Source organism: Centroberyx affinis, unplaced genomic scaffold, assembly GCF_046629955.1.
Source record: "Centroberyx affinis isolate AG114_WGS23_722 - 3 ecotype Tasmania unplaced genomic scaffold, CSIRO-AGI_Caff_v1 ptg001511l_1, whole genome shotgun sequence".
Lineage (NCBI taxonomy): Eukaryota > Metazoa > Chordata > Actinopteri > Beryciformes > Berycidae > Centroberyx > Centroberyx affinis.
In genome coordinates, this window is record NW_027279975.1 from 139,265 (window position 1) to 164,001 (window position 24,737).

Consider the following 24,737-nt stretch of genomic DNA (forward strand, 5'->3'; position numbering starts at 1 on the left):
GGGGATTAAGCCCGCGTCACGTGGTTCCTTTAGCTTCTTTTCCACACAAACACACACCCACATTCGCCGAGGACACAGACACACTCACACACACTCACACACACTCACAGCTGTTGATATACCTCTCTCTGGTCGGTCGGCCATTGAGCGGAGCCCCGCAGGAATCTGAGAGAAAACAAATCTGCTATCTGCTGGCAAACTCGACCAAAGAGGATCTATATGGAAAATCTGGAGGGACAAGTGGACCGACTGGTTTTCTGATTATCGCCTGGCTCTCTCTCTCTCTCTTTCTCTTTCTGCCTTTCATATCCCGCTTTCTCCCACTCTCTCTCTCTTTCTCCCTCTCTTTTCCCGGCGTCTCTATGGGAGTCAGTGTTAGGATTTGAGCGCACACACACACACACACACACACACACAGAGAGAGAGAGAGACATGTGTTTTGACTCGGCTGCCTACTACTACCGCTTGTTCCGTCCCATTCACTGACCGAGGAGGAAATACGAGGTTGGTTGGACTCTGCTTATTTGTTTGTGCTCTAGTTTGTTGTTATTACAGCTGGACGGGTGGTTGGAATGTATTGTTTAGGGGTGGGATTCCTCAGGGTGTTTTTGTTTTTGTTTTTTTCCAGTTTTGGGAATGTTCAACCCCATTCATTTCTAATGAGAGAGTCCAGATTTGCTGCTTTTTTCCGGCTGCCAGAGCCGGAATCCAAAGGTTACGATCCCTGATGCTGATTTGTAATTTCAGGGGAATTCCTTGTTTGTATGACTGCTTGGGCACACACAGACTTACACACACACACACACTCCCACGCACTCCCACACACAGAGCCAGTGTTATTGACTTGCACTGGTCAACATGCTTGGCAGTCGCGGCGCAGTGAGTGTGAGCTGCAGAGAAGATTAGCCCTGGTTATTATCTCTAATGTGTGCAACAGTAGGGACCGTGTGCGAAGGAAGACACTGCATTCATTCAGCACAGGTGGGTCACAACAGCAAGAACATTACCACCATTGCTAGGGAAAATGTCAAATTAACCAGTCTTTAGCACATTTTCCCTCCAAAACACAAATCAGTGATTCAGTTACAATGCTTTTATCATAACAAATGATCCAAATAAGAATATTTTCTGTGTTGCAACCGGCACCAGAACCAAACATAGCGCTAAAACGAGGATGGACAGGGAACCAGCACCAAAAAGTACAACTAAACACCACTGCTGTATGTATCAGTCGCAGAGAAAACACTCACTACTGGCATGCTGGTGAGCTCAGGAGGAGGATCTGTAAGCCACTGCGCATTCAGCTTACACACACTCCCAAGTTTCACTGCTAGATCTGACGTGCAAACACACCTTCTCCTTCTCCTTCTATGTGTTTGTGTATGTATGTGTGTGTGCACGAGTTGCTCGGCCCCCCCCCCCGGGCCCTCACCGGAGTTACGGCGTTTGCAGTGTGTGGATTCGTGCCTGCATGCTCGCTGTGCCATTTTACAGCGCGTGTGTGTGTGTGAGCGTGGATATAATTAGCCAACGTACAGATTCTTTCCTGGTATTGTTGCCGTTGGGTCTGAAACACAACCCAAAAGGCTGCCTGTCTATTTTTAGGGGTGGCAGCTCGCAGAGACACAGGCAGCCACGCTTTGAAGCTTCCCCCAGGCATGATAAGGATATGAGTAGGAGGTGTGTGTGTGTGTATGGGTGGGTGTGTTTGTGTATATGGGTGGGTGTGTTGGTGGGCGTGTGTCTTATCCAGTACAATAGTGTATTTTTGTACGCGTGTGTGTGGTGTGTATGATATTATTCGGTGTTAGTCTTACTGTGTGTTTGTGTCCTTTTTACTGAGTTTGCATGTGTCAAGCGTCTTGCACAGTGAAAGGCGAAGAGAGAGAGAATGATGGACAGAGAGAAAGACAGAGATGGAGAGAGTTAAAGAGACAGTCAGACAGAGAGAGAGAGAGAGGCAGACAGAGAGAGAGACAGAGATGGAGAGAGCTAAAGAGACAGAGAGAGAGAGAGGCAGACAGAGAGAGAGAGACAGAGATGGAGAGAGCTAAAGAGACAGACAGAGAGAGAGAGAGAGAGAGAGGCAGACAGAGATGGAGAGAGCTAAAGAGACAGATAGAGAGACAGAGAGAGAGAGAGAGGTATATGTAGGCTACAGAATAGCTGGCTGTCATCAGATGAAGAGGGAGAGTTGTGTGTTATGTGTAGAAAGGCTGTTTGAACCGCTGGCTCAGATCCAGCTCTTAATGTCAGAGGAGTACTGAGGCATTGTGGGTAAGCTCTCTGTCTTGGTGTCCCATAGCTCCCATAATATATAGAGATAGAAGAGGGAACTACTTGTAAAAAAAGAAAGAAAAAACAAACTTTTAAGTGCAGTCACGCTTAGATTTTCCGTCAGTGTGTCCCCGCTCTTATTGACGTTTCACAGGACAGATGGATAGTTTAAGTCACTTATGCCATGTGTGTCTTATCTTGTCTATTCCTTATACTGCCCATTTTGTTTGTGCTATTAAAATTTTGTCGCACCATGGGATACAGGTGCATTTAAAACATACTTATGCTCATGAAAATACCTATCATAGTTTCAGAAACTGTGCTGTAGAACCTATTTCACCTAAAGTCATAAATTAGTTTATTGATTTGTATAGTTTATGCATTTATGCCTGACTAATTCTATATAATACATGCCGCATATTTGATTAACGTTTCCCTGTCATGCAGTGACCTCGTCTATTGTAGCCGAAAGGTTAAGGCCGGGCTAGATGGAGGCTCCGGCTCTCTCACTCCCATTTATCAAGTGACTCCTAGTAACCAAAAACACATTAAGCAGTGATTGGTTTACAGCGGCCTTTAAACAACTGTTTATATGAGAACGGACAGCTTCCCATAGATAAAGACATCTTGTGCCTGCAGCGCTGGTGAACAAATGAGAGAGAGAGAGAGAGAGAGAGAGAGAGAGGGAGGGGGGGAGGGTCAGTATAGGTCACGGGGTGAAAGGTCGCGGTCACCTTGCCTCAGGCTGCGGTCACAGTCTACCGCCCTTCAGCAAACAGTCTGCCCCGTCTGGCTGCCACAAATTAATGGACCATAAATCAATTACAATACTCTGCTGTCATTTGACTGGAAATCTGAAAAGGGGCAAACATAACTCATTTTTCCAAAACTTTTGACAAAAGTTTTTCATTGTGTTTACCTCATTGAAGTCACATTTGAATAAATCACAAAATAAAATCTGTCAGGAAGCATTAGATTTACAGTGGAAACATTGACACGATAACATCAGTATCTGATTCCATCCTCATTCAGTTGGATTGTGACCTTTGCCCCCGCCACTCCCCCCCCCCCCACCCTCCCAAACCTTCTCAACCGTCGATTTCTCTGGATGGGACCAGGATGCACTGGGGCGCGCTGAAACCCCCGGCTAGAGGGTTTGGGACGGGGACAATGATCTATTGACAGATAGAGAGAGGGAGGGAGGGAGGGAGGGACGGCACATGCTGGGGGCTGCTGGATCTGCATGTCTTGTGACAGAGCAGGGATGGGATGGCATAGTGTGTGTGTGTGTGTGTGTGTGTGTGTGTGTGCGTGTGTGTGTGTGTGTGTGTGTGTGCGTGTGTGTGTGTGTGGTTAAGGCCTTTCATCCCTACACTCAAGGGAGCAACAGCAGCAGCACTTGCCCGGCTCGTGGTGTAAACACTGGATGGTGGGAGGGGTTTTATGGGAGTATGTGGGTGTTGGGGGTGTTGGGGGGTCCAGAGGGGGGGCGTGTAACTTTATTTTGGAGAGGCTGCAGCTGTTGCATTCGACTACGTGGGATTCCACCCATGCAGCAGAATTTCAATCCCGTGCTCACGCTGTCAATCTCCCCTTTCCACCTTCTGCTTCGATGCACTTTGCTTGATTCTATCGTCTGCGTTTCAGTTAAATTTGACATTTTCAGGCATTGGAGCGACTTTTAATGATCGAAGTGTAAAATTATTGAAGTATTGTACCACAGCGAATCATTTCACAGTCTTGTCTCCTTTTTAGTTTACCCATTTGCACCTTTCCTTTTTGCCATAAAGTTTAATCACACATCTTTTCCTTACCTCTCATTAGTTTTCTGCCGTCTTTGTCTCCCTAACTAATGGTACCACCACCAGTGACTTTAGTTTGCACTGTATATTCGATCAGACTGCAGCCTGTCCTGTGCAGGGCCGCTCAGTAAGCAGAGCAGAGCAGAGCAGGCCGGCGGGAGGATGAATTCAATATCAGGTTACGTAACGCGGCGCTGCCCAGCTGCCTTCAGTTTAAGAGCATTTTTTTGGGGGGGGCTTTTATTCATTTCCATGTAAATCACAGCTTTAGCAGGGGGATCAGGTTCAGACAGAGAGATATGAGAGAAAGAGAGAGAGAGGGGGGATTCCTATGGATTGACTGGTTTAGGGTTAAGACCATATAGGAAATGTAGGGCCTTGAAAGGGAAACTTTGGCATTTTGAAATGTCGTTTTTTTTTTTTTTTCTTCACCAGAGAATTGTCACATTTGTTAAGTTTGTCATGTGTTTTTTTTTCTAAAATGGGAAGATGTTAGCTACGCTGTGTGTCTGTGGCTATCCGTCAGCTCGTTGGGCTCTGATTGGATGTGTCATTTTCGTGGCAATTATCACGTTCCCAAGCCCCCTCCCCCCCTCGTCAGGGCCAGAAGGAGGCATCCCATTGGTCAGCAGGCTTTGGCTCGATATTGGCATATTTGGCATACTGTCGTGTCTGGTGTCGCTCTGGGCATCTGGGCCGGCTATCAAGAAAGTCTCTTAACTGTTGGACTAAATGATGTGAATGCAGTTTGAGTATCATTTGAGGCACCTTACTAACATTTTGATGATACATACAACACCTATACCACCCCTATAAGAGTTAGGCTTTTGAATTAGATGTTGATTTCTTATTCAAAATGCTCAAGCCGAAACATTTACCCTAACAATGTGTTCAAATCGAGGCCATTTCATTCGTGTTCCTATACAGAGAGCATGGCACTAATGCTGCAAGGGTTAAAGGGGTTTTATTGTAAGGCGCTTGGATAAACACATTCACTAAATCCGCCTATATGGTGTGTTATGTAAAAATGGAGGTTATTCATAGATGCTGTGAATGTTAATATGTGGGATGGTGATGATTCTTGTGATATGTAACCAGTAACTAGTCAGTATTCTCCTTTGGAAAAGCCTTTTAGGAACCTGTCTTCCTTATCCTAGCTTTATTTGCATATGGTTCACTCTAGACCCATTTCATTAAATACACACAGACTTCATGAGTGTTCGGTTACATTAGGAAGGAAGTCTTGCTTGTATGTGTTAGATAATCCCTCAGAAAGGAAGTGTTAAATGTTGTCGCTGGCTTTCTTACAGATTTAAATTGGAGCACTGGGAGAAAGTAGCCGTACGTGCCAAGACTCAACACAGTGGGTCTCTCTCTATACGTACAAATGGAGACGTGGGGTCGTGCGAGTTTCATTTACACATTGGTTTGGTTACGTTTCACAAGGCAAAATTTAAACCGGGCCACAATCCATCAACAAAAGCCACATTGGAGCAGTCATTTGCTTCATTGTTCAGGAAATTGGTGCGGTAAAGGACTTTCTTCCAGGGTAAAACTCATCCTTAACCAATAACTCAAAACTGATCCTTAACCAATAACTCATTGCATGTTTAACCCATAATGCACAGTGCTTCCTGTGGTTGGGTTGGATCGCGGTCGGATCACATTGTCTCATACTGACACCGTCGTCTCAACAAGGTCTTGGTCCAGTTGTTCTATTAATTTCCACCCTGGAGGAGGAAACTGAACCAGGTGTGAAAGCGGCTGTAGATTCCCATCCAGACCGCACATGTTTTGGTTGGTCACTGAAATAAATCTTAACATTTGTTTTGTAGTGGAATTTCAGAGACTGTCATCAGCCGACTTTTGTCAACTTTTACATGTTTGGCTGGCTGTTGAAAATGTTTAAAATAGATTATGCCTGGACTGGGAGCAACACTTTAATTTATCTGCTTTCCCCATGTACCTGGACGGCCGGTTTGAATTGAAACAGACACACCACACCGCTATATCCAATCCACTGTCACTCTGTATGTCACTCCACTTCTCTAAACCATCGTTTTAAGTGGCATTTGACCTGAATGAGCAGCTTAACGGCGCGTGTCGGAACGAATCACCTCCCCAACCCCGGTCTTTCCCGCCGTACTGAGTTAACAGCAGACAGCAGACGAGGACAAGAGGAGGGAAGAGAGGGAGTCGCCCTAAACTTCAGTGGGCCGGCTGTCAAATAAAGTGACCAGCGGGGTTTTGAAGACAACGACAGCCATGGGATCTCTTTTCTCGCTCTCTCTCTCTCTCCCTCTCCCTCCAAGTCTAGGCACCATCTGTTCAAGCTACCACAAGCCCCGCCCCTCTCTAATACGCCACCAGCTTATCCTCCGCTGCTACAACTACAGTCATGCTGCAAAGGACGCTGGAAAACTCAGTCTGTCCGTCTCTCTCTCTCCCTCCTCTGCTCTCTGTATATTCCTCAACCAGCACTTAGCCTAAGTTTGTTTATGCCTCATCTCTTTATTGGCCCGGTCCCTTGGCATGACGACAAGGCGTTGTTGAGAAAGTCAGCCACATTGGATGCTATTAGGATATTGTAGCCATTCCCGTATCCTGGGAAGTGTTTGTTGTCGTACCAGCTGACCTGGAGATGGACGGAGAGAGTAAACTAACTCGGTCCCACCCAGTCATGACCCGGACAGTCAGACTTACTCTCCTCGTACACTTTGTTTGCTCCACACATTGGAGTGCGTTATATGTTGATAAGTGTTGTGTGATTGTTGATAGTGCTGCGTCTGTGTGTTTACAATGGGATCAGAGTGTATGGAACAAAATACTGCTATTAGGACAGTCGGGGGAGGAGGGGGGTAGGGGCGTCTGTTATTGGCGTCCTTATGTTTGCCTGTCCAACCAAGCAGCCCATCCTCTTCCTCTACACACACTGTCACTCTGTCTGTCTGTTCAGGTGAATGGCAGGTCATCTGCTAATGATGGAGCATTCATTATCTTATTTGGCTTATCAGCTGGACTGTCTCCTGCCAAACGTTTGAATTTCAATGAGAATCCTCCTGAACTTATTGAGCTGAAAGGGAATTGAATTCAGTGTTGGGGCAAGTTACTTCTAAAAGTAATAAATGACTTTACTTTTTCAGTTACAAAGTTACTCTTTATTAGAAGTCATTTGAGTACATTTACTTACTCCAAAACATGCCATAGCAATATAGCTTGTGCTGCCAGTGTTGTCTGTCATTGTTTTAAAATGCAATGCTCTGTTTTTAAAACAGTAAGTCAATCTCATTTATATCAAACAGACTTAGATTGATGTTTTTTAGTTAGCAGCGTGTTGTCTGCACAAGATGCTGCAGAATTTTCACTTGGATGGATGGATGGATGTCTTTGTATCGGTCTTTTTGTTTGTCCTCATCTGTATTATGGAACTGTGTTCAGTCCAATGACTGACAGATGCATTTTACATTATTTAGCCTAAATGTTTTGACAGACATTAGTATCAGTGCTTGTCCATCAATGAAGATTGTGTTGTCGAATGATTGTTGCTCAGCTAGGATTATGTGCTAAAACTTTGATACCAAATAAAACAGTAGATTACGAAAGCAGCGCAGAATGTAAAAATTACCTCATTTACCTCATGATGACTGTTGGATAATGTTGGTATACCACATTCTCATAACCGCTTTGGTTGGAATCCTGACTCATGCTTTGCTGTTGCACCTGTCTGTACTCCCTTTCTTGTGTCATGAAGGAAAATATTTGAGTGCATATCCTATTAACTTCTTAAATATTTGGGTGTATTTTATATATTAGACTGCCACTTCACCGCTCACCTTTCAAAATAACCGGATCCTTTTTCTAACCTCTCCACCTCTCTTCTTCTTCTTCTTCTTCTCAGGTGAGAGTCGGAGCGGCAGAGGCAGAGCGAGCGCGGCGGAGCAGGCATGAGTGCGGACGGCCATCAGGAGGTGGTCACCACCCCTCCCCCGCCCGGCGGAGGGACCAAGGAGCGCTACTTCGACCGGATCAATGTCAATGACCCGGAGTACCTCAGGGCCAGGAACATGTCGCCCGACCTCCGGCAGGACTTCAACGTCCTGGAGCAGAAGAAACGAGTCACACAGATCCTGCAGAGCCCTGTAAGTTACAGGAGGGGGGAGAGGGGAGGGGGATATGTCCTGCCCAGGGAATGTCCGTTTATAGCTATATACAGATATATCACACAGATCCTGCAGCGTTTAAAGAAAGACGAAGCTTCCTCAAGTTGAATCCGATTTTTTGGTGAAAGAGAGAAAATGCCCTCATCAGAAGCCTGTTATTTAAACTCCGTCTCTTGCCAAAGTCGAGGGAAGTATTGCTACTTAAAATTTGAGTCGATTATTTGTTATTGAGGTCACAGAAGACCTTATGAACTTGAAGCAAGCGGGAGAAATTTTCACCTCGTTACAAATAACTAAAGTGAGAACTGAAATCAGTTCTCACTTTCTCTTGCCGGCGGTTACCGTTTCTCAACCCAGTGAGTTTTGGAGAAGTTACAACTGTGTGTGTGTGTGTGTGTGTGTGTGTGTGTTTGTGCGTATTTGTGTGTCCATAGTGACAGATGTTGTGACAGTAACCGCAGAAGCACAGCAGTCAGCGGCCTGTTAAAACCCTAATATAACCGCGGCCCACCACACCCTCACTGCAGCTCTCCCAGCGTCCTCTGGGCCAGCGGCTCTCATGTTGGGTCAGGTTTTGCTGAAGTAAACAATCTCTGAGCTAACGGCCTATATTTCAGCCAATGTAAGTAATGCAGTTGTTTGATTCTCTTTCCTTGAGGTCTTGAGAATGGCTGCTGCTCTAGTGGCCGAACTTGGCGAAGGTGCTGCAGGGACAATTAAGGGTTTGATCTCCACGCATGCTAAAAATGTGTGCACTTATGGTACTGTTAAATGCCAGAGGTGCAGTAAAGTTCACAGAGAATAACTTGCTGCCGGACGCTGCTGTGAGGTTTGAATTGAAACAGTCCGGTCGGTCTCAGCGCTACGTTTATCAAAAACAGACTCATTGTTAGACAGTGATTATGAAACTACCTAGTTGCACTTTACAACTAGGTGAGAACCACGGTGTTTTCGGGAATTTTCTGTAGTTCCATTGTTTTAGTTTGTTTTAACTGTTTGCCTGAATAATCTACTGGTTACATAGCTTCCAGTCTTATATTTGCCATCGGTGCTTTTATCCAAACAGACTTACAACTACTGTGGCTGTATACATTTTTAGAATGAGTGACCCTAGTGAAAGACAAATCCATAACCATAATCGTTCGAGAAAAGAAATTTGATCAGAAAATAATTCTGACCTGTTTCAGAATGAGGAAATAGACACTAGTGATACAACACTATTGGACTGCCTGTTAGTCACAAGTCAGATGATCTTATCAGAATCATAAACATCATCTTTACCAGCTGGGTATCAGCTGACGGACTGGTTTACACTGTCAGGCAGTAGCAGTAGACAGGCTGGGAGCCTGAGACAGACCAGAGACACCAAAGGAGTTGATCGGTTTTTGCTCTGCTCCTTTTCCCTTCTCTCCCCTTTCTTCCCATTTTCTTTCACTCCCTCTCCCCAATCCATTATTCCTTCTCTCACTCGATAACAAGCGTCTTATCACCGGGGAAACTTGATTCGACAGTCGATCGAGAATATTGAACTGTCCGTTTCTGTCAAGTTGAGCTGATTTAACTCGACTTTTGCATGTGCATCTTTCTTTCTTTCCCTTCCACTCGTCGTGTTGCACAAAAGCAAACTCCTGTAACGAAGCGACACCATAGTGTTGTCCTATGTTACAGTTTGTGTGACCTTTGAACAGTTACGTCACCTCGTATGGAGATTTTACAACGAGCCCCCTGCCCACTATTTGCTCTGCAGTATTGACTGAAGGCAGGTCTGTAACTGAAGTTCACCTTAGTGTTTACAATGGGATCTTATGTTTGGAGAAGTAAGGTGTGTATGTACTGTATGTGTACAAACTTGTATTTCAAAGTACTTTGAAGTGAGGCCTTTTTGCAGAAGTGAGGACATCTTGGACTATTTTACAGGCAGCGTTAGACAGGGATTGATTTATGGTTAAGTTAATGTTAGGTAAAGGACAAGGTCAGATGTTGCTTTGGGTTTTCACTTAATGAATGAATGTTCCTCACAAGCAGAGTAACACAAGCCTGTATGTGTGTGTGATTGATATTGTGTAGTGGCTGTGGCGGTTTGGCCTGTTCTTTTTTTAAGCCTTTAATGTGATCCGCATTCTGCACATGCCCAGTGTGGTTTTCTTGGCGCGCTTTTTCACCAGATGTCTGGAAGGGCAGGAGCACGGTGCTGCTGATGCAGGTTTCCACTTGATACTCTCTGTGTGTGTGTGTGTTTGTGTGTGTGTGTGTGTGTGTATGTCTGGGTGTCTGTGAGTGAGGGAAATACAGTGAGGGATTGAGCAAAAGAGCGTGTGTGTGTGTGTGTGTGTGTGTGTGTACATAAAAGCATTGATGTGTGTGTAAACCAGAATAGAGTTTACTCACCTTTTCAGGCTGATATACCTCTTTTTGACCTAAATTCATGCTGTACATCATAGTAAATGGTATCAAACTGATGTGAAGATTGTTTTTGTGGGGAAAAAAAATAAATTAGTGATTTTCAGAAAATATAATTCAGGCTGATATACATCTTTTTTTTACCTAAATTCATGGTATATGTCGTTTTTTAAGGGAAAAAAGATAAATTAGTGATTTCCTGCACGTTTTAATCTATGTTTTTGCCTTGCTGGACATCATAGTTTCCTCACCGCTTCAATTAGCACTACATCACTGTGTTTGTGTGTGTCTGTCTGCTTGTTTCTGTGTGTGTGTGTTGTGCTTGTGGTCATGTAGTGTGTGTGTGTGTGTGTGTGTGTGTGTGTGTGTGTGTGTGTGTGTGTGTGTGTATTATTCCTGGTGGATGTGGTTTTGAATGTGAGCCAGGCGGCTCTCATTCAGATGGCCTGAAGCACAGCAGCAGCAACAGGTGGATCTCTGCAGAGTCTCTCCAGCCCTGACCCCTCTCTCTCTCTCTCTCTCTCTCTCTCTCTCTCTCTCTCTCTCTCTCTCTCTCTCTTTCTCTCTCTCTCTCTCTCTCTCTGTCTTTCTCATATTCAGCTACAACAAGTGTGTCGCCAGCTGCATGTGCACACGTGTGCTTCTCTCTCTCTTTCATCATCAACATCTCCTTTTCTTTCTCCGTCTCCCTCTTTCTCAGTCCATCGCTCCCTCCCTCTCTCATTCATATACATTCAACTATGACAATAACAATAACAAGTGTGTGTCACCAGCTGGGTGTGCACATGTGCGCCTCACTGTCCCCTCCCATTATCATCTCTCTCTTTCTGCCTCTCTCTCTCTCTCTCTCTCTCTCATATTCAACTACAACAACAAGTGTGTCACCAGCTGAGTGTGCACACATGTCTCTCTCTCTCTCTCTCTCTCTCTCTCTCTCTCTCTCTCTCTCTCCCTCTCTCTGTCTCTGGTTTGTTTTGTTTCCAGTGTTATGGGACTAGCAGCGGCTCTAGATTACATGTTTCTAGCGCTCAGATGGCAGGCTGTATTTAAAGTCGGACCGATATAGACTAGGCGGGACTGAAGCAACACAGCCGATTCATGCGCTGTGGCTCATTCATGCAACCGGTTTTACCTTCAGAAATCTGAGGCTACAGTTAAACTTTTATCATCCGGTCACGCCAGGGCGGCCTGAAGTGACATTTTGCTCAAATTGCGATGTGTTCAGGCTCTTATTGTGATTGGTGTTCTACACAGTCTGGAGGCAGTGCAGCACAATGTGCACACAAGCAATGTAAAGAGATGGAGAGGGAGAGCAGGGAATAATAATGCATACAGATGCAAATAGATACAGTATCAGGTGACACATAAGAGCCATTTTGAAGCCAAGTGTGTTCGTACAGTAGAGGTCATACTGGTGAAAACCTTTCATCATACTCAAACTCAGAAAATCCTGCACAGTGACCACAGCTATTTTTTAACAAAATGGCTTTTCTTTAAACAATTTTAAAGTTCTAAAAAGTGTATGACAAGAAAAAGTTGTGATGATAGGAATCGCAGTTTAAATCGCAATTGCAATAATCTGTTAAATAATCGCAATTAGATTTTTTGTCATGAACATGAACTCTAAAATGTGCTTTTAAGAATCGGATCTCAACAAGTACGGATCCCAGGTGATCAAATAGACATAATTAATTATCACTTTATTTGTGTGTGATTTCTGACTCCGTAGTTGATCAGCTGAATACAGTAACATTAGCAAACATAGCTTATAGCATATTGCATACATATACTGTATATCACTAAACATCACTGTATCACAGCGGTCCATGCAAACTAATAGATGTAGAATCCAGAAGTAAGTTTTCTCGTTGTGTGACATAATCAAAAACATGGGCATACTAAGAGGATTGTGGGGGATTAAATTGTTGCTAAATTGTGAAGCTCTTCATAAGATACTGCTCAAAAATAAGACTTTATTTGTACAAAATGTTTGTACAACAGGTTTCATAGCCTCAGGCGCAGAGGGGTGAAGCGTCTCACTTCTGGTTTCCCGGCTGAATTTGGCACTTGAAGGGCTTGACGCTGTGGTAAATATCACGTCGAAATGACAAGTGTAACCGTAGCCTGTTTACCTTTAGAGACACAGAAATGTTTTCTCTAAGTAGCTCCAGATAAGGGCGTCAGTTCAAATGCCTGAAATGTAAGATGTAACGATCAATGTGTCATTCAAAGTGCCGAGGGAAAGGATGGAGAAGGTCAAGTTTGAGACAAATAAAATACAATTCATACTGGCTGTATAAGTAAACCAGGAAAACATTCTTGCCCCTGACAGGTTAATTGATGTTTGATGTGAACACCGCTCAATTTATTTGATTATTCAAGTCAGAGGCTTGTGAGAGGAAGGGAAGGGGGAAGAGAAGGGTTTTGGTAAAGTGAAGTTGCCAGCAGAGTGGGTTTTATGCCAAAATTAGGAGGGAGCAACAACCTGTATGGGTAAAAATATGGCTATTGGATTCCATTCTTGCCATTCTTAAGAGCTAATGCAGTTAAAAGCATGACTGGAACACATCCAGAAGCGTTATGCAAAGAAGAAAAGTATTTTGCATGACATCTTACGGTTGAAATTTGCCTCGAGGCGGTTAGCTTTAGCTTTTTTATACACAAAGAAGAGCCTGGAAGAGCGTGAAGTCAGGATAGATTTTGGCTGCAAATGCAAGTCTCGTGATGACATGCATGGTGAGTGAAGACATTAATTCGTTAGTGTTAAATTCGGTCTTTAAGCCTCTGGGAACCGGGTTGCCGTGACTCCCTGTGACCCCTCTCAACCACTCAGGTCAAAAGCCTTCAGAAGCTTGAGATTAAATCAGATGAAATCGAATTTGACTTGTACTTCCACATGCTGCTTCTATTTTCTGCCTCTCTGCTCTTCTTGCTCTCTCTCTTTTGCTCTGTTTCCCTTCTCTTCTCCCCTCCTCTCCTCTCCTCTCCTCTCCTCTCCTCTCCTCTCCTCTCCTCTCCTCTCCTCTCCTTTCCTCTCCTCTCCTCTCCTCTCCTTTCTTCTTCTCTTCTCTTCTCTTCTCTTCTCTTCTCTTCTCTTCTCTTCTCTTCTCTCCTTTCCTATCTTCTCCTTTTTTCCCTCTGTCTTCTTTCTTCTCTTCTCTCCTCTCCTCTCCCCTCCCATCCCCTTCTCTTCTCTCCTTTCCTATCTTCTCCTCTTTTCCCTCTCTCCTCTCCTCTCCTCTCCCCTTCTCTTCTCTTCTCTTCTCTTCTTTTCTTTTCTTTTCTTTTCTCTTCTCTTCTCTTCTCTTCTCTTCTCTTCTCTTCTCTCCTTTCCTATCTTCTCCCCTTTTCCCTCTCTCCTCTCCTCATTTCTTCTCTCCTCTCCCCTTCTCTTCTCTTCTCTTCTCTTCTCTTCTCTTCTCTTCTCTTCTCTCCTTTCCTATCTTCCCCTCTTTTCCCTCTCTCCTCTCCTCCTTTCTTCTCTTCTCACATCTTCTCTTTTCTTCTCCTCTTCTCCTCTCCTGCGGTCTCTCCTCTCCTCTCCTCTCCTCTCCTCTCCTCCTCTTTCCTCCCCAGCTGGCAGCACAGTTCATCCATCATCCATAGGAATGATTTAGTGATGCCAAGTGGTAAATTTACTCACACTCACTCACAGCACTTTTGTGGTTTTCAAAGGAAGCACACATTTTCTCCTCTTTCCCCCCCAGTTGCCTGAGAACACAAGTGGATAATTTATGGTGTTTCGGCGGGTTTTTGCCGAGAACCCCCTCGTGTGAGGCAAATGTCACGGCTGCTCTCTATTATGTTTTTCCCTTTTCTTTTTCAGGTCCTCAAGGTCTCGTTTGATAGAACATTAGTGGTTGAGCTCGCTCCGGAGAGTCCTTTTAAAGCCTCCATCTTCCCTCTCACAGCCCGCTCTGGGCGGCTGTGTTTTTGGTTTGGCATTTTACGATATCTCTTGGGTGCTGAGCTTAGCAAAGCCTCCAGCAGTGGAGCCGCACTCTCCGGATTAGGATGTAACATATTGAAATGTCACTAAATCGTCTTTAGCTTGTGTGCAGCCACAAAAGGATAGCCCCAGACTCATGATAAGGTCCTTGGTAGTGAGAATATAATCTGTCTGCCATGCCTGTATGCTGGTTTCTCTGTCCAGTCTAATATTGGCGACTGCATTCGACATTTTTCTTTGAGCTGAGACAGTGCCAAGTAGATAGGGATGGGACGATATCTTTATCTCGCGATACCATTTGATACGCGATATGGGGTTCATGATACGATACGATGTAATAAATAATGTTGAATGACAACAAAGTCTGACTATGCAGAATTATGTTTATTTCTGAGCCATACATTTTTCTGGCGATGGCATTGGCTTGCTAGAATGTAAACAATAATTTCAAAATGTCAAAGTGCAAATAATATAATTTGGATTGTAGCAATTGTGATGGTCAAGCCATCTCATTTGTGATTACTACAGCAGAATAAAATGTACAGTAGCTAATATCACGATTAATTTTTCTGCCCCACGATACGTTTTGTCACATCTTTGTATTGCGATATACTTAATTTTGATAAATCGCCCCGTCCGTACAAGTAGAATAAACGTACAGGAATTTGTCTTAGTGATTGGTCTAGAACATATTGACATCTCAGGTAATGACACAAGTACTCGCACACATGTCACATGGTCGACTTCACGCACTCCGATGTGCTCTCTGGTCAGTTTAAAGGCACATGATCGGTGTAAACATGATCTCTTAAAGCGACACTTTCCTTTTCCTGCACTTGCTGTCGGGGTGAACAAGTGCATCCCTGAAGGAGGAGGGCAGAGAGTTTATGCAGAGTAGGGAGACGTTGCAGCTGGAGTTGGGGACCGATTTCACTGACGCACACACACACACACCGGGGTTAGATGGAGGGAATCAATAGCGGTGGCGAGCTGGCAGGCAGGCAGGCTCTCTCCTTCTTTGCAACTCTGTCACGTAGGCTGCTTGAAAGAACAGCATTGTGCTGACTTAACTAGGGAGGCTGTCTGAGTGTGTGGCTGAAATTACAGGCCTCACCTGGTCACCGTGTGCGTGTGTGTGTGTACGATTACGTGTGTGTGCATGCTTTCAGGATAACGTGTGGATGTGTCTGCCTTCTTTGTCTGTCTAACTATGTATGTGTGTGTGTCCATGCACGCCCCTAAGTGCATGTTCACACCAAGCATGTTTGGAGCGCTTTATTCGAGCTCTGGAGCATATTCTTTTCGTTCAGTACATTTGGCCAGGTGAGAACAATGACATTTGAACTCAGATGGCATCAAATAACGGCACCAAGAACGCCTGAAAATGCGAGTTTGTAGAGTGAATCTAAACAATTCAATTGCAGAAATCCTTTACCTCTATGTGTTGGACTAAAGTAAACGTAGTAGGCTTGACTGAGTTGAGAGTTTCAGTCATTTAGCATGAGGGCATGAGCGTGTCCGTCAACAAGGTAACACCACTGAAACTGTCCCGGGTGACACACACTTCTTTGATCAGACCACAAGCACAGACTTGCAGGATCGGCGTTGCTCCAACAAAGCTATAAAAGCCTTGTTTTCCTTTCCCACGCTTTGCGGCACAATAGCCACAATTGTGTCACCTGTCTCCAATAATAACTGCAGCAGAGACAAGGGAATCGCAACAAAGAGAAACTTCAGTGGAAGTCTGATGACATCAGTTGTTGAAGCCGAGTAACTTCCTGAGCTCGTAATATGAAGGTTTGAAATGACATAAGTTAATTTTGAAAAGTTTATTTCTCTTGGTCCCTGAAGAACAGGAGGCTGAGGAATTGGAATATACATGTGTGTATACATACATTACAGGAGCAATATTTCCTAAATATTACGCAAGGATAGAGCAAAACAAATTCATCCTGCATCACAGCTAGGAAGTTGTTTGCATTGTGAGAAGCAGAAATACTTTCCTAGTGTTATCTTTCTTTGGAGACATTAATCATAATTTTTTTTGCTCATATAAGCCAAGTGAGTATAAACTAAGTGAGTAGAGAGACCATCATTCAACCAGAGGACTGGAGTTAAAGCCCCTTTTTACGGCAACTATCTGCCCTGCTGTAGTGTCCTCGAGCAAGACACCGCCCTGTGGAAGCGGCCAAAAAGAGAATTTCCCCATAGCGATCAATCAAGTGTCCCATCAAAAATGGAGAGTGTCTGAAACTCTTCAGTGCCAGGCTCTTTTGTCAACTGTGTCAGAATGACCAGGGCCGAGTTTCTCTAAATCATCTTACTGCTAAGTTTATCTTTTTGTTCCATTTCAAGTCAAAAGACCGAGCCAGTCTTCACACTAGGACACTGGGAGCCAGACCTTGGCTGTGTTTTACTTCTCTCTCCACTCTCAAACCTCGACTTGAAGTGCTGGACAGGCTCCATGTCGCCTTAATGCTCTCAAGACCTCCGCAGTTCCATGATGAAATGCCGTGTTGGAGCGGTCACGGAAAGCTTTCTTCTTCTTCTTTCTTTTCTTCTGTTTCTGATTTGATCACGCTTTTCCTCCAATAAGTGGAGAGATCTGTTTCAGCCGTTGGAAGTGGGGAATTAATGTGAGGGATGCGTGGTTTGGTCTCTCAGTGATTTTCCTCTGGCAGGACACCGGCAGGATATTTGTGTCAGTTTTCACGCAAGAGCCGAATGTGCTGCAGTTTTAATGTCTTTGTGTGGGAGTTCACCTCAACTCTCCCCACGTTCAGGATGAGGTTTTGACTGTGGGTTGCCTCGAGAGTGCGATCAAAGGCGAACCGGCACGCCACGGCGGCTAAAACGCACACTTGATGTGTGAGGTTATTTTTATCACTCTGCAGATGGGGGGGTTATTGCCGAAATATTAATGATACGATCCACTTTAGGACGCAGGATTAATCTGTTTAGATGATGGGAATCAAATCCCTGCTGTCATAATCTTCTTGGGAATGCAAGCACACAAACTCTGGGGCAGATGCCTGCTTGTGTGTGTGTGTGTGTGTGTGTGTGTGTGTGTGTGTGTGTGTTTGCTGGGTTTCATTCCAGAATGCTACATATCCAAAATGGAAAAAGCTTGCTGTCTGAAATTGATCAGACAATATTTCAAAAACACAGAAAGTGATTCCATCCTCCAAACATTGAAACGATTCATTCCTTTAATAGGAACCACTAAAGGGATTTACTTTCATGCCAGCAGTCATTTTGTAAGAGCAGGCATCAGTTTTTTTTCAAATGGTGGAGAACTCATTTTGGAGTGAAACTTCCCCCCCGTCTTTTCCAGCGCCGCTGTCACTGGCAGCATCAAGCTAGCGAGAATCCTCCAGCTAACCGACCTGAAAACAAAGGCATTCCCAGTCGAGCCCGGAGCGCAGGATCCGCCCCAGGCCCGATCAATAGACCGCCAACTGCGCTCTCTATCCGGTGAATGCTGCTTCTAGCGCCGTGTGGCTCCAAGGCCACTGTGATGGCACAACAGTCTCTGAAACAAAACACACACAAAAAACCCCCCAAAAAAACCCTGACCCACCACTGTCAGACACATCCGCACTGGGCCGGTTGCTATGGCAACCTGGCCGCTAGAGACGGAGGAATGTTTGGCCGAGGTCCAGAACCAGCGGTGCTCCGGGACTGTATGTGTTCTGACAGGGGAGGTGGGGGGTGGGGTTGATCCACTTTTAACAAAAACACCCCCGCATGCTTAAAACCAATGGCTCCGACTCCATTCGCACAACACTAATGGAGCGTCCCGTGGGGCGAGCCGAGGGGGCAGGGAGCGGAGACGAGGGGGAAGTAAGTGTCAGGGATGTTTTTTGTTTACAGAGCCGGCTCTATTGGGAGTGTGTCGCCTCTTGCATAAGCACCGAGATGAAATAAAGGCATGAATATTGGATGCGGCCCCCGCTTTGGAAAAGTCATGGCGTGGAAACAGCCTCGCGTCCTATTTTTCTCTCTCTCACCGCGCCGAATTTGTCCCCGGTTTCCCTCTGTTGCTTTTGTTTGTTTTTTTCAAGTCGCACCAGGAGGTCAAAGTGGAATCAAAGCCTGTCAGAGATGTCAGGGCTGTAGTCGAGACCACCAACGTCGAGTCCAAGTCAGTTCCAGTCCTCATTAGAGGTTCAGTGGTTTCCTCGAGGACAATTTGACGGGACACATGGTTGTCACTGCTCGCATCGGTTGTAGCGGTTGGAGAGGATCAAAACTGTAATTTTCCAGTCATGGGATGATCTCTCTAACCTTTCAAACTGCCAGTCATATTCCACTACGTAGTCAAAGGGTTTGGACAAGTGGATGGTAAAAATAATGAAACAAGGCAAGCCCAAATGCTGAATGACACTTTTCTATTTATCCAAACGAAAGAGTCCAGTAATCCGCATTTGTAACTTCAATAATTATTTAAGTCTTAACTGTCTTCCAGTGTCATTGCAATCATAAAACCTGGATTTGATGCAATGTCATTAGAGCCTGATGTAGGACTAGTGATACTGCGATAAAAATGCAGTTCAAGTTTCATCCTTTTGTGTAATGGCTGTTGTCATTATTTCATAGTAACAGGTGAATTAGATGTACACATTACACTTTAATGCTGTGGGTTAATGTCCAATACAGTACAGTGAGATTTACACTATAATTGTAAACTTGGCTCTCTGTGTGTGTGTGTGTGTGTGTGTGTGTGTTTCTGTGCATGTGTGTCAAGCTTATTTATACAGCGCTTTTAACGACCTGGATTAAAGTGCTTTACAAAATAAACAAAGACAGATGAAAACTATGATAATAAAAAACAAGAGATGGAACAAATACATCTCAAACTCTAAGAACTGGAACTGTAGCTTGTGTGTGTGTGTGTGTGTGTGTGTGTGTGTGTGTGCGTGCGTGTGTGTCAAGCTTATTTATACAGTGCTTTTAACCACCTGGATTAAAGTGCTTTACAAAATAAACAAAGGAGACAAATACAGATAAAAACTATGATAATAAAAAAAACAAGAGATGGAACAAATAATCTCAAACTCCAAGAAGTGGGGCCATAAGCTTGTGTGTGCGTACATGCATGTGTGTTAGTGTGTGTGTGTGTGTGTGTGTGTGTGTGTGTGTGTGTAAGGATGTGCGTCTTGAATATCCTCTGTACCTGTCACACAGCTTTAATTATATGAGCCGGAAGGGAAAGGTGAGTGTGCAGCCTGAGAGATTATCAGCCTTATCATGATTATCAGCAGCTACACACGTTACCAAATCCCCAGAGACGGGTTTACTTGGCTCTCACACACACTGCGGTCTGGCCGGGATTGATTGTAGTCGTTTGAATAAAACATGTCCGGGAGCGGTTACATGTCCGGCAGTGAAAGTATTAGCACATTTAAAACTCTACCTGGGGCTTTCTGTGGCATCTTATTATATTTAAAGGTGTTGTGTGTGTGCAGGAACAACATCCAAGATGTGTGTTTTGAAGAAAAATGAGGGTGGAATCATACACAACCTGTCATGTGATGTAATCCTGTCAATCGTGTGTGTGTGTGTGTGTGTGTGTGTGTGTGTGTGTGTGTCTTGCATAAGCACCCCAGCAAGCGAGAGAGCATATATCTGTAGATTCAACACACTCAGTAGTCCTGCCACCCGCTGTAGTCTGGACATGAGGATTAGGAAAACACACACACACACACACACACACACTCTCTCTCTCTCTCTCCCAGTCACACCAAGCAAGCAGGTGGCCAGCCAATCCTGACCCAGCTTGTTGTGGACAGCCAGCCAATCCCGATCCATCTTCTCAGAGCGCTGTTAGGAAGACACGGATTGACACCCGGGGGAGCATCCTTGTAATCTCTGATTAACACGTTTCCCTCTCTTTCCCTCTCTCTCTTTTCATTCCTTCTGTCTGTTTCTCTCTGCTCCCTCTTTTTTTACTCTCTCATCCCTCTGTCTCTGCTAATCCCAAATTCTGTCTTGTCCTCTCTCCTCTCTGACCCCTATATCTCTCTTTCTCTTCTCTTTCCCTTTTTCTGTTTCAATTAAGTTCAAGAAGCTTTGCCGACATTATGAGAGCAATCTCTAACCTCAAGCTCCTCCACAGCCATCAGGGGAATGTTTCTTTGTAATAAATGAAACCTGCATTGCGTCCGATGAAAGCATCCAACCTTGAAAATCGCTCAGTTCTTGAAGGCTGACGTGTGCGTTCATCCTTATCTGGGGCATTGAAATAAAGATAAACAAAGTTGAGATTGGTTGTTTTCTGGTGTACTGAATCAGAAAATGAATGTCAATCCACAAAAATCCATAAAAAAAGATGCTTTTTCCTTCTGCTGCTCTTTCAAAACAAAGCTCTCTCTGAAGCAGCTAGGCCAATGTGAAACAACGTATTTAAGGGAATTTGAGCGTAACATGATTAAAGTGTAAGTGCTTAACACATTACCTATCTCAACTTCGATTTAAGTTCTCATTCTCACCTGTTTCTCTCCCTCTCTCTCTCTTCCAGGCCTTCAAAGATGAGTTGGAGGGTCTGATCCAGGAGCAGATGAAGAAGGGGAACAACCCCACCGGCCTGCTGGCCCTCAGACAGATCGCCGACTTCTTCATGGCCAGCTCAGTGGCCGGCTTCAACACCTCCCCCCTCAGTGAGTACTTGCAGTGGCGTGGTCCGTTGCCGTGGGCGACCAGGCCGGCTAAACCTCTGGTGGAACATACCAACCCCGCCCCGGGGTGGAAGGCACTTTGAACTGCGCTCAAAAACAAAAACACGGCGTTGATATTTGAGATGAGGAGATGCAGACGCACACATGAGCTGCGTGCGCTTATGGCATAAACAACCAAATAGGCTGATATAGTGAGACGCATGGACGCATAACTAGACTGACACACACACACACACACACACACACAGACGACCCAGCCCCAGACTCCGGAAGAGCCGTGCATATTTGTTGGGTTTTTGATCCCGGGGTCCAGTCCAGGAGTCCATATGTGAAGTCTGCTTCCAATCACGGCCTTGGAATGCGCAGCTAATGCTGAATTACCACGTCAAGGGCAATATAGCCGTTCCCTTTAGCTCCTCCATATAACATCGTCCCTGAAGAATCCCGTAATGAGCAGGTCCGAGGAGGCGGTGGGAGTAAACAAAGCATTAAAGGATGGGATGTTGTTTACTTCACCTCAGCGTGGACCTTCAGCCTCTGTTTGATGTAGAGCCGGAGGTGTCGGATAGTCTCGTTGGATAAAATGACAGATGGTGGGTAGTGGTTCCTGTGTAGCTCAGCAGGTACAACATGGCTCCAACACGGCCATAGTTAAGAGTCCCATTCCCTGTTTATGGGTAAATGGGTAGAGCGTGGCAGTAAATAATAAAGTGACATAAAAGTGTCCAGCAAATAGTACATATTTCTGCCTAATCACATGCACATGATTGAATTGAATTTGACGTCAGATCAAACTCAGTGGACAGATATTAAAGGAGAGAATGTCTCATTACACAACACAATTCTATTCCAAATATGACAGGAAAAAGTTATTACTAGATGTGCATCATTCAATATGTCTAAAACTATAGAGGATCCAGTCCATAAAAGTCTTTGATTTGTGTGTGATTTGTCAATACCAAATCATTGCGGTTTTTGCCGTCTATAATTCTGTAAGAGTATAGGTGTCACTTTGTTGATGATAGATAATATACAATAGAGATATCATTTTGTAACCAAACTCACACTTGTTTAAGACTTAAAACAACCTATTTTTTAACAATACAGTATAGTTTGTTTCTCTCCCAATAAACTGGCCGATGTGCTTTGGGAAGACAGCAAAATGTCTTGAGCTACAACTAATGAAGCTCACATTGCGGCCCTGCTGAACGCCACACACTGATAACCTTCCAGTTAGCAGAAAATTAGAAAGCTTATTATCATTAGAGATTAAAGAGCTAATCTCAAATGAGTGGTTATGTAATTACGGGGGCAGCGGTAGCCTCAATTTTAGAGAAGCAGGCTTGTGAGCAGACAGCGATTGGTTCAAATCCTGGTGTGAATCTAACTGTATGAATGTGAAGAAAAGACAGTGCTGAAAAGACAACACATACTGATTAAACCCCTGGAAATAAATAGAAATTAATGTAGAAGCTGTCTTTACAAGAGTCTGTTTTTCCTCATCTGTATTTCATTCTCTCTTTTCCCTTTTTCCAGGTCTGGGAATGGTCACTCCCATCAACGACCTGTACGGAGTTGAGTCCACCACTCTGGTGAAGGGGGAGAAGCAGACCCGCTGCAAACTGGCCAGCCTCTACAGACTGGTGGATCTGTTCAGCTGGGCGCACTTCGCCAACTCCTACATCACAGTAAGGCACTGCAGCTGGTCCACAGGGATTTAGAGCTAGAGGAATAGACGTTAAAATGATGTTGAACTTACTTTACTGGTAGTACCTTGGGTTGTGTAGCTTCCTGCCCTGGTTTATTCTCTCTCCATTCACTGCCATTATGGAGGAACAGGTCTGAAATCACACTTCTAGCACATAAAGGAATGTGAACGCAACTTCTGACAATGTATAAAAAACTAGTCGTTTTTGCTGAACTGTGGTTAAGGGAATCGCTTTCTTTATGTTGTTAAACCTTTCACTTTGAACAAGTGTGACACTGGAGGAAACTTATGCCGATGGATCGAAGAAAATTGTATGTTTACCAATAATTGTAAATGCGCGAAAGAAAAAAGTGGGAGACCGGACTTTGACAAAGCAGATTCTGCCAACAAGGTTTGATAAACATAAAGAAAGCAATTAACTTAACCACAATTCAGCAACATATCAACATTAAAATTGTTGATAGTAAGTGGTTATTGATGACAGAATGGCTATACATGCTGATTGATTTGATGTAATTGGATCTGGATTTCCATGCTTCTTCCAAACGTAGAAGAATGCTAAAGCTGTAAAAAAAAAAAAAGATTTCCCTTTCACTTTAACACTCTTTACTTTTAACCATTATGGTTGCCATTATATTGAATATATTTGAGCTGATCTCTCTGTTGGGCTCCTGTCGACAGTTTTTACTGCTATGGCATTTGATTCTGTGTAACCTGTTGTCCAAATTCTGATATTTTAACAACACACTATACTCAGTTAGGACTGATCTTTCAAATTCAAGTCAATGCTATGTTTGGAATCGGTGGGAAATTTCTCAGCTAACAGTGATTCGTCTTTTTCTGTTTTTAGGTGCGAGTCAGTAAAGAGCAAGACCACATCCTCATCATCCCCAGAGGATTGTCATTCGCCGAGGCGTCTGCAGCAAACCTGGTAAGAACCAATCAGAGTGAGCCGTCCAGTCCTAACAGAAAATGCTCTTTATGTGTCACGCCCGTCTCCCTGCGTCCCGTGTCAGCCTTAAAAAGTGATTTAATTACGGGCTCAGTCTTAAAATATTTTCTCTCTTGAAACAGTTGAAACACATCTGTGAATCAGGTGAGGCAATTTCACTTGACTCGATAAAATATAATCAGATTTCCCTAACTCCCTTAAGTGGCAATATATTGAATGAAGGCAAATCACTCAGCTGTTGATTTTGAGAAAATAACTTAAAATAATTAGTCAGAAATTTAATTGTAAAAAGTGACAGCTTCACACTCTTGGGAGATGTTTTTTTTTTTTTTTTTTAGTTGTTTTAAGAAAAATAAGATGGACATTTTTTGCAGTGTTTGTGTAGCCAAAGAACAGAAAAACAAGGGATGAGATATACAAACCCCTTTTTTCTCCTACAGCAAAGACAAACATTATTTTGGAGTCACTTTTAAAGTGTAACTTCGACTTGAGCAATCCCTTGGTTAACCTGAAACAAAGTAGGTTGTAAATGTGTGTGTGTGTGTAATAAAGAGGTTTTGGCCGTCCTTCACTGGACAGTGTTAATGTTTTTCCACTCTGCTTAATCAGCCATTTACTTCCTTCAATTTACTTCCTTGAATTATATGTGGAGGAAAATGTTAGATTAACCGCATTTCAGTGTTTTGGTTCCTACCATCGTGTTGCATAGCTACAGAAGTGAGCGTTCCTCTCTCTCTGTGTGTGTGTGTGTGTGTGTGTGTGTGTCTGTGTGCGCAAATATGCATACTGTGTAGTGTAGCGTGTGTTTGTCA

At 44.1% G+C, this 24,737-nt stretch overlaps 1 protein-coding gene across 1 annotated transcript; it reads left to right on the forward strand.

Moving 5' to 3' along the window:
* Positions 1 to 81: 81 nt before the first annotated feature.
* On the forward strand, positions 82 to 23,904 carry LOC139650563 (gamma-adducin-like; the record flags this gene model as incomplete). The annotated part of the gene is made up of 5 exons (XM_071527262.1): positions 82 to 504; positions 7,978 to 8,218; positions 21,109 to 21,247; positions 22,802 to 22,953; positions 23,824 to 23,904. Coding segments are annotated over exons 2-5 (567 nt in total), but the record flags the coding sequence as incomplete, so codon positions are not given.
* Positions 23,905 to 24,737: the final 833 nt, after the last annotated feature.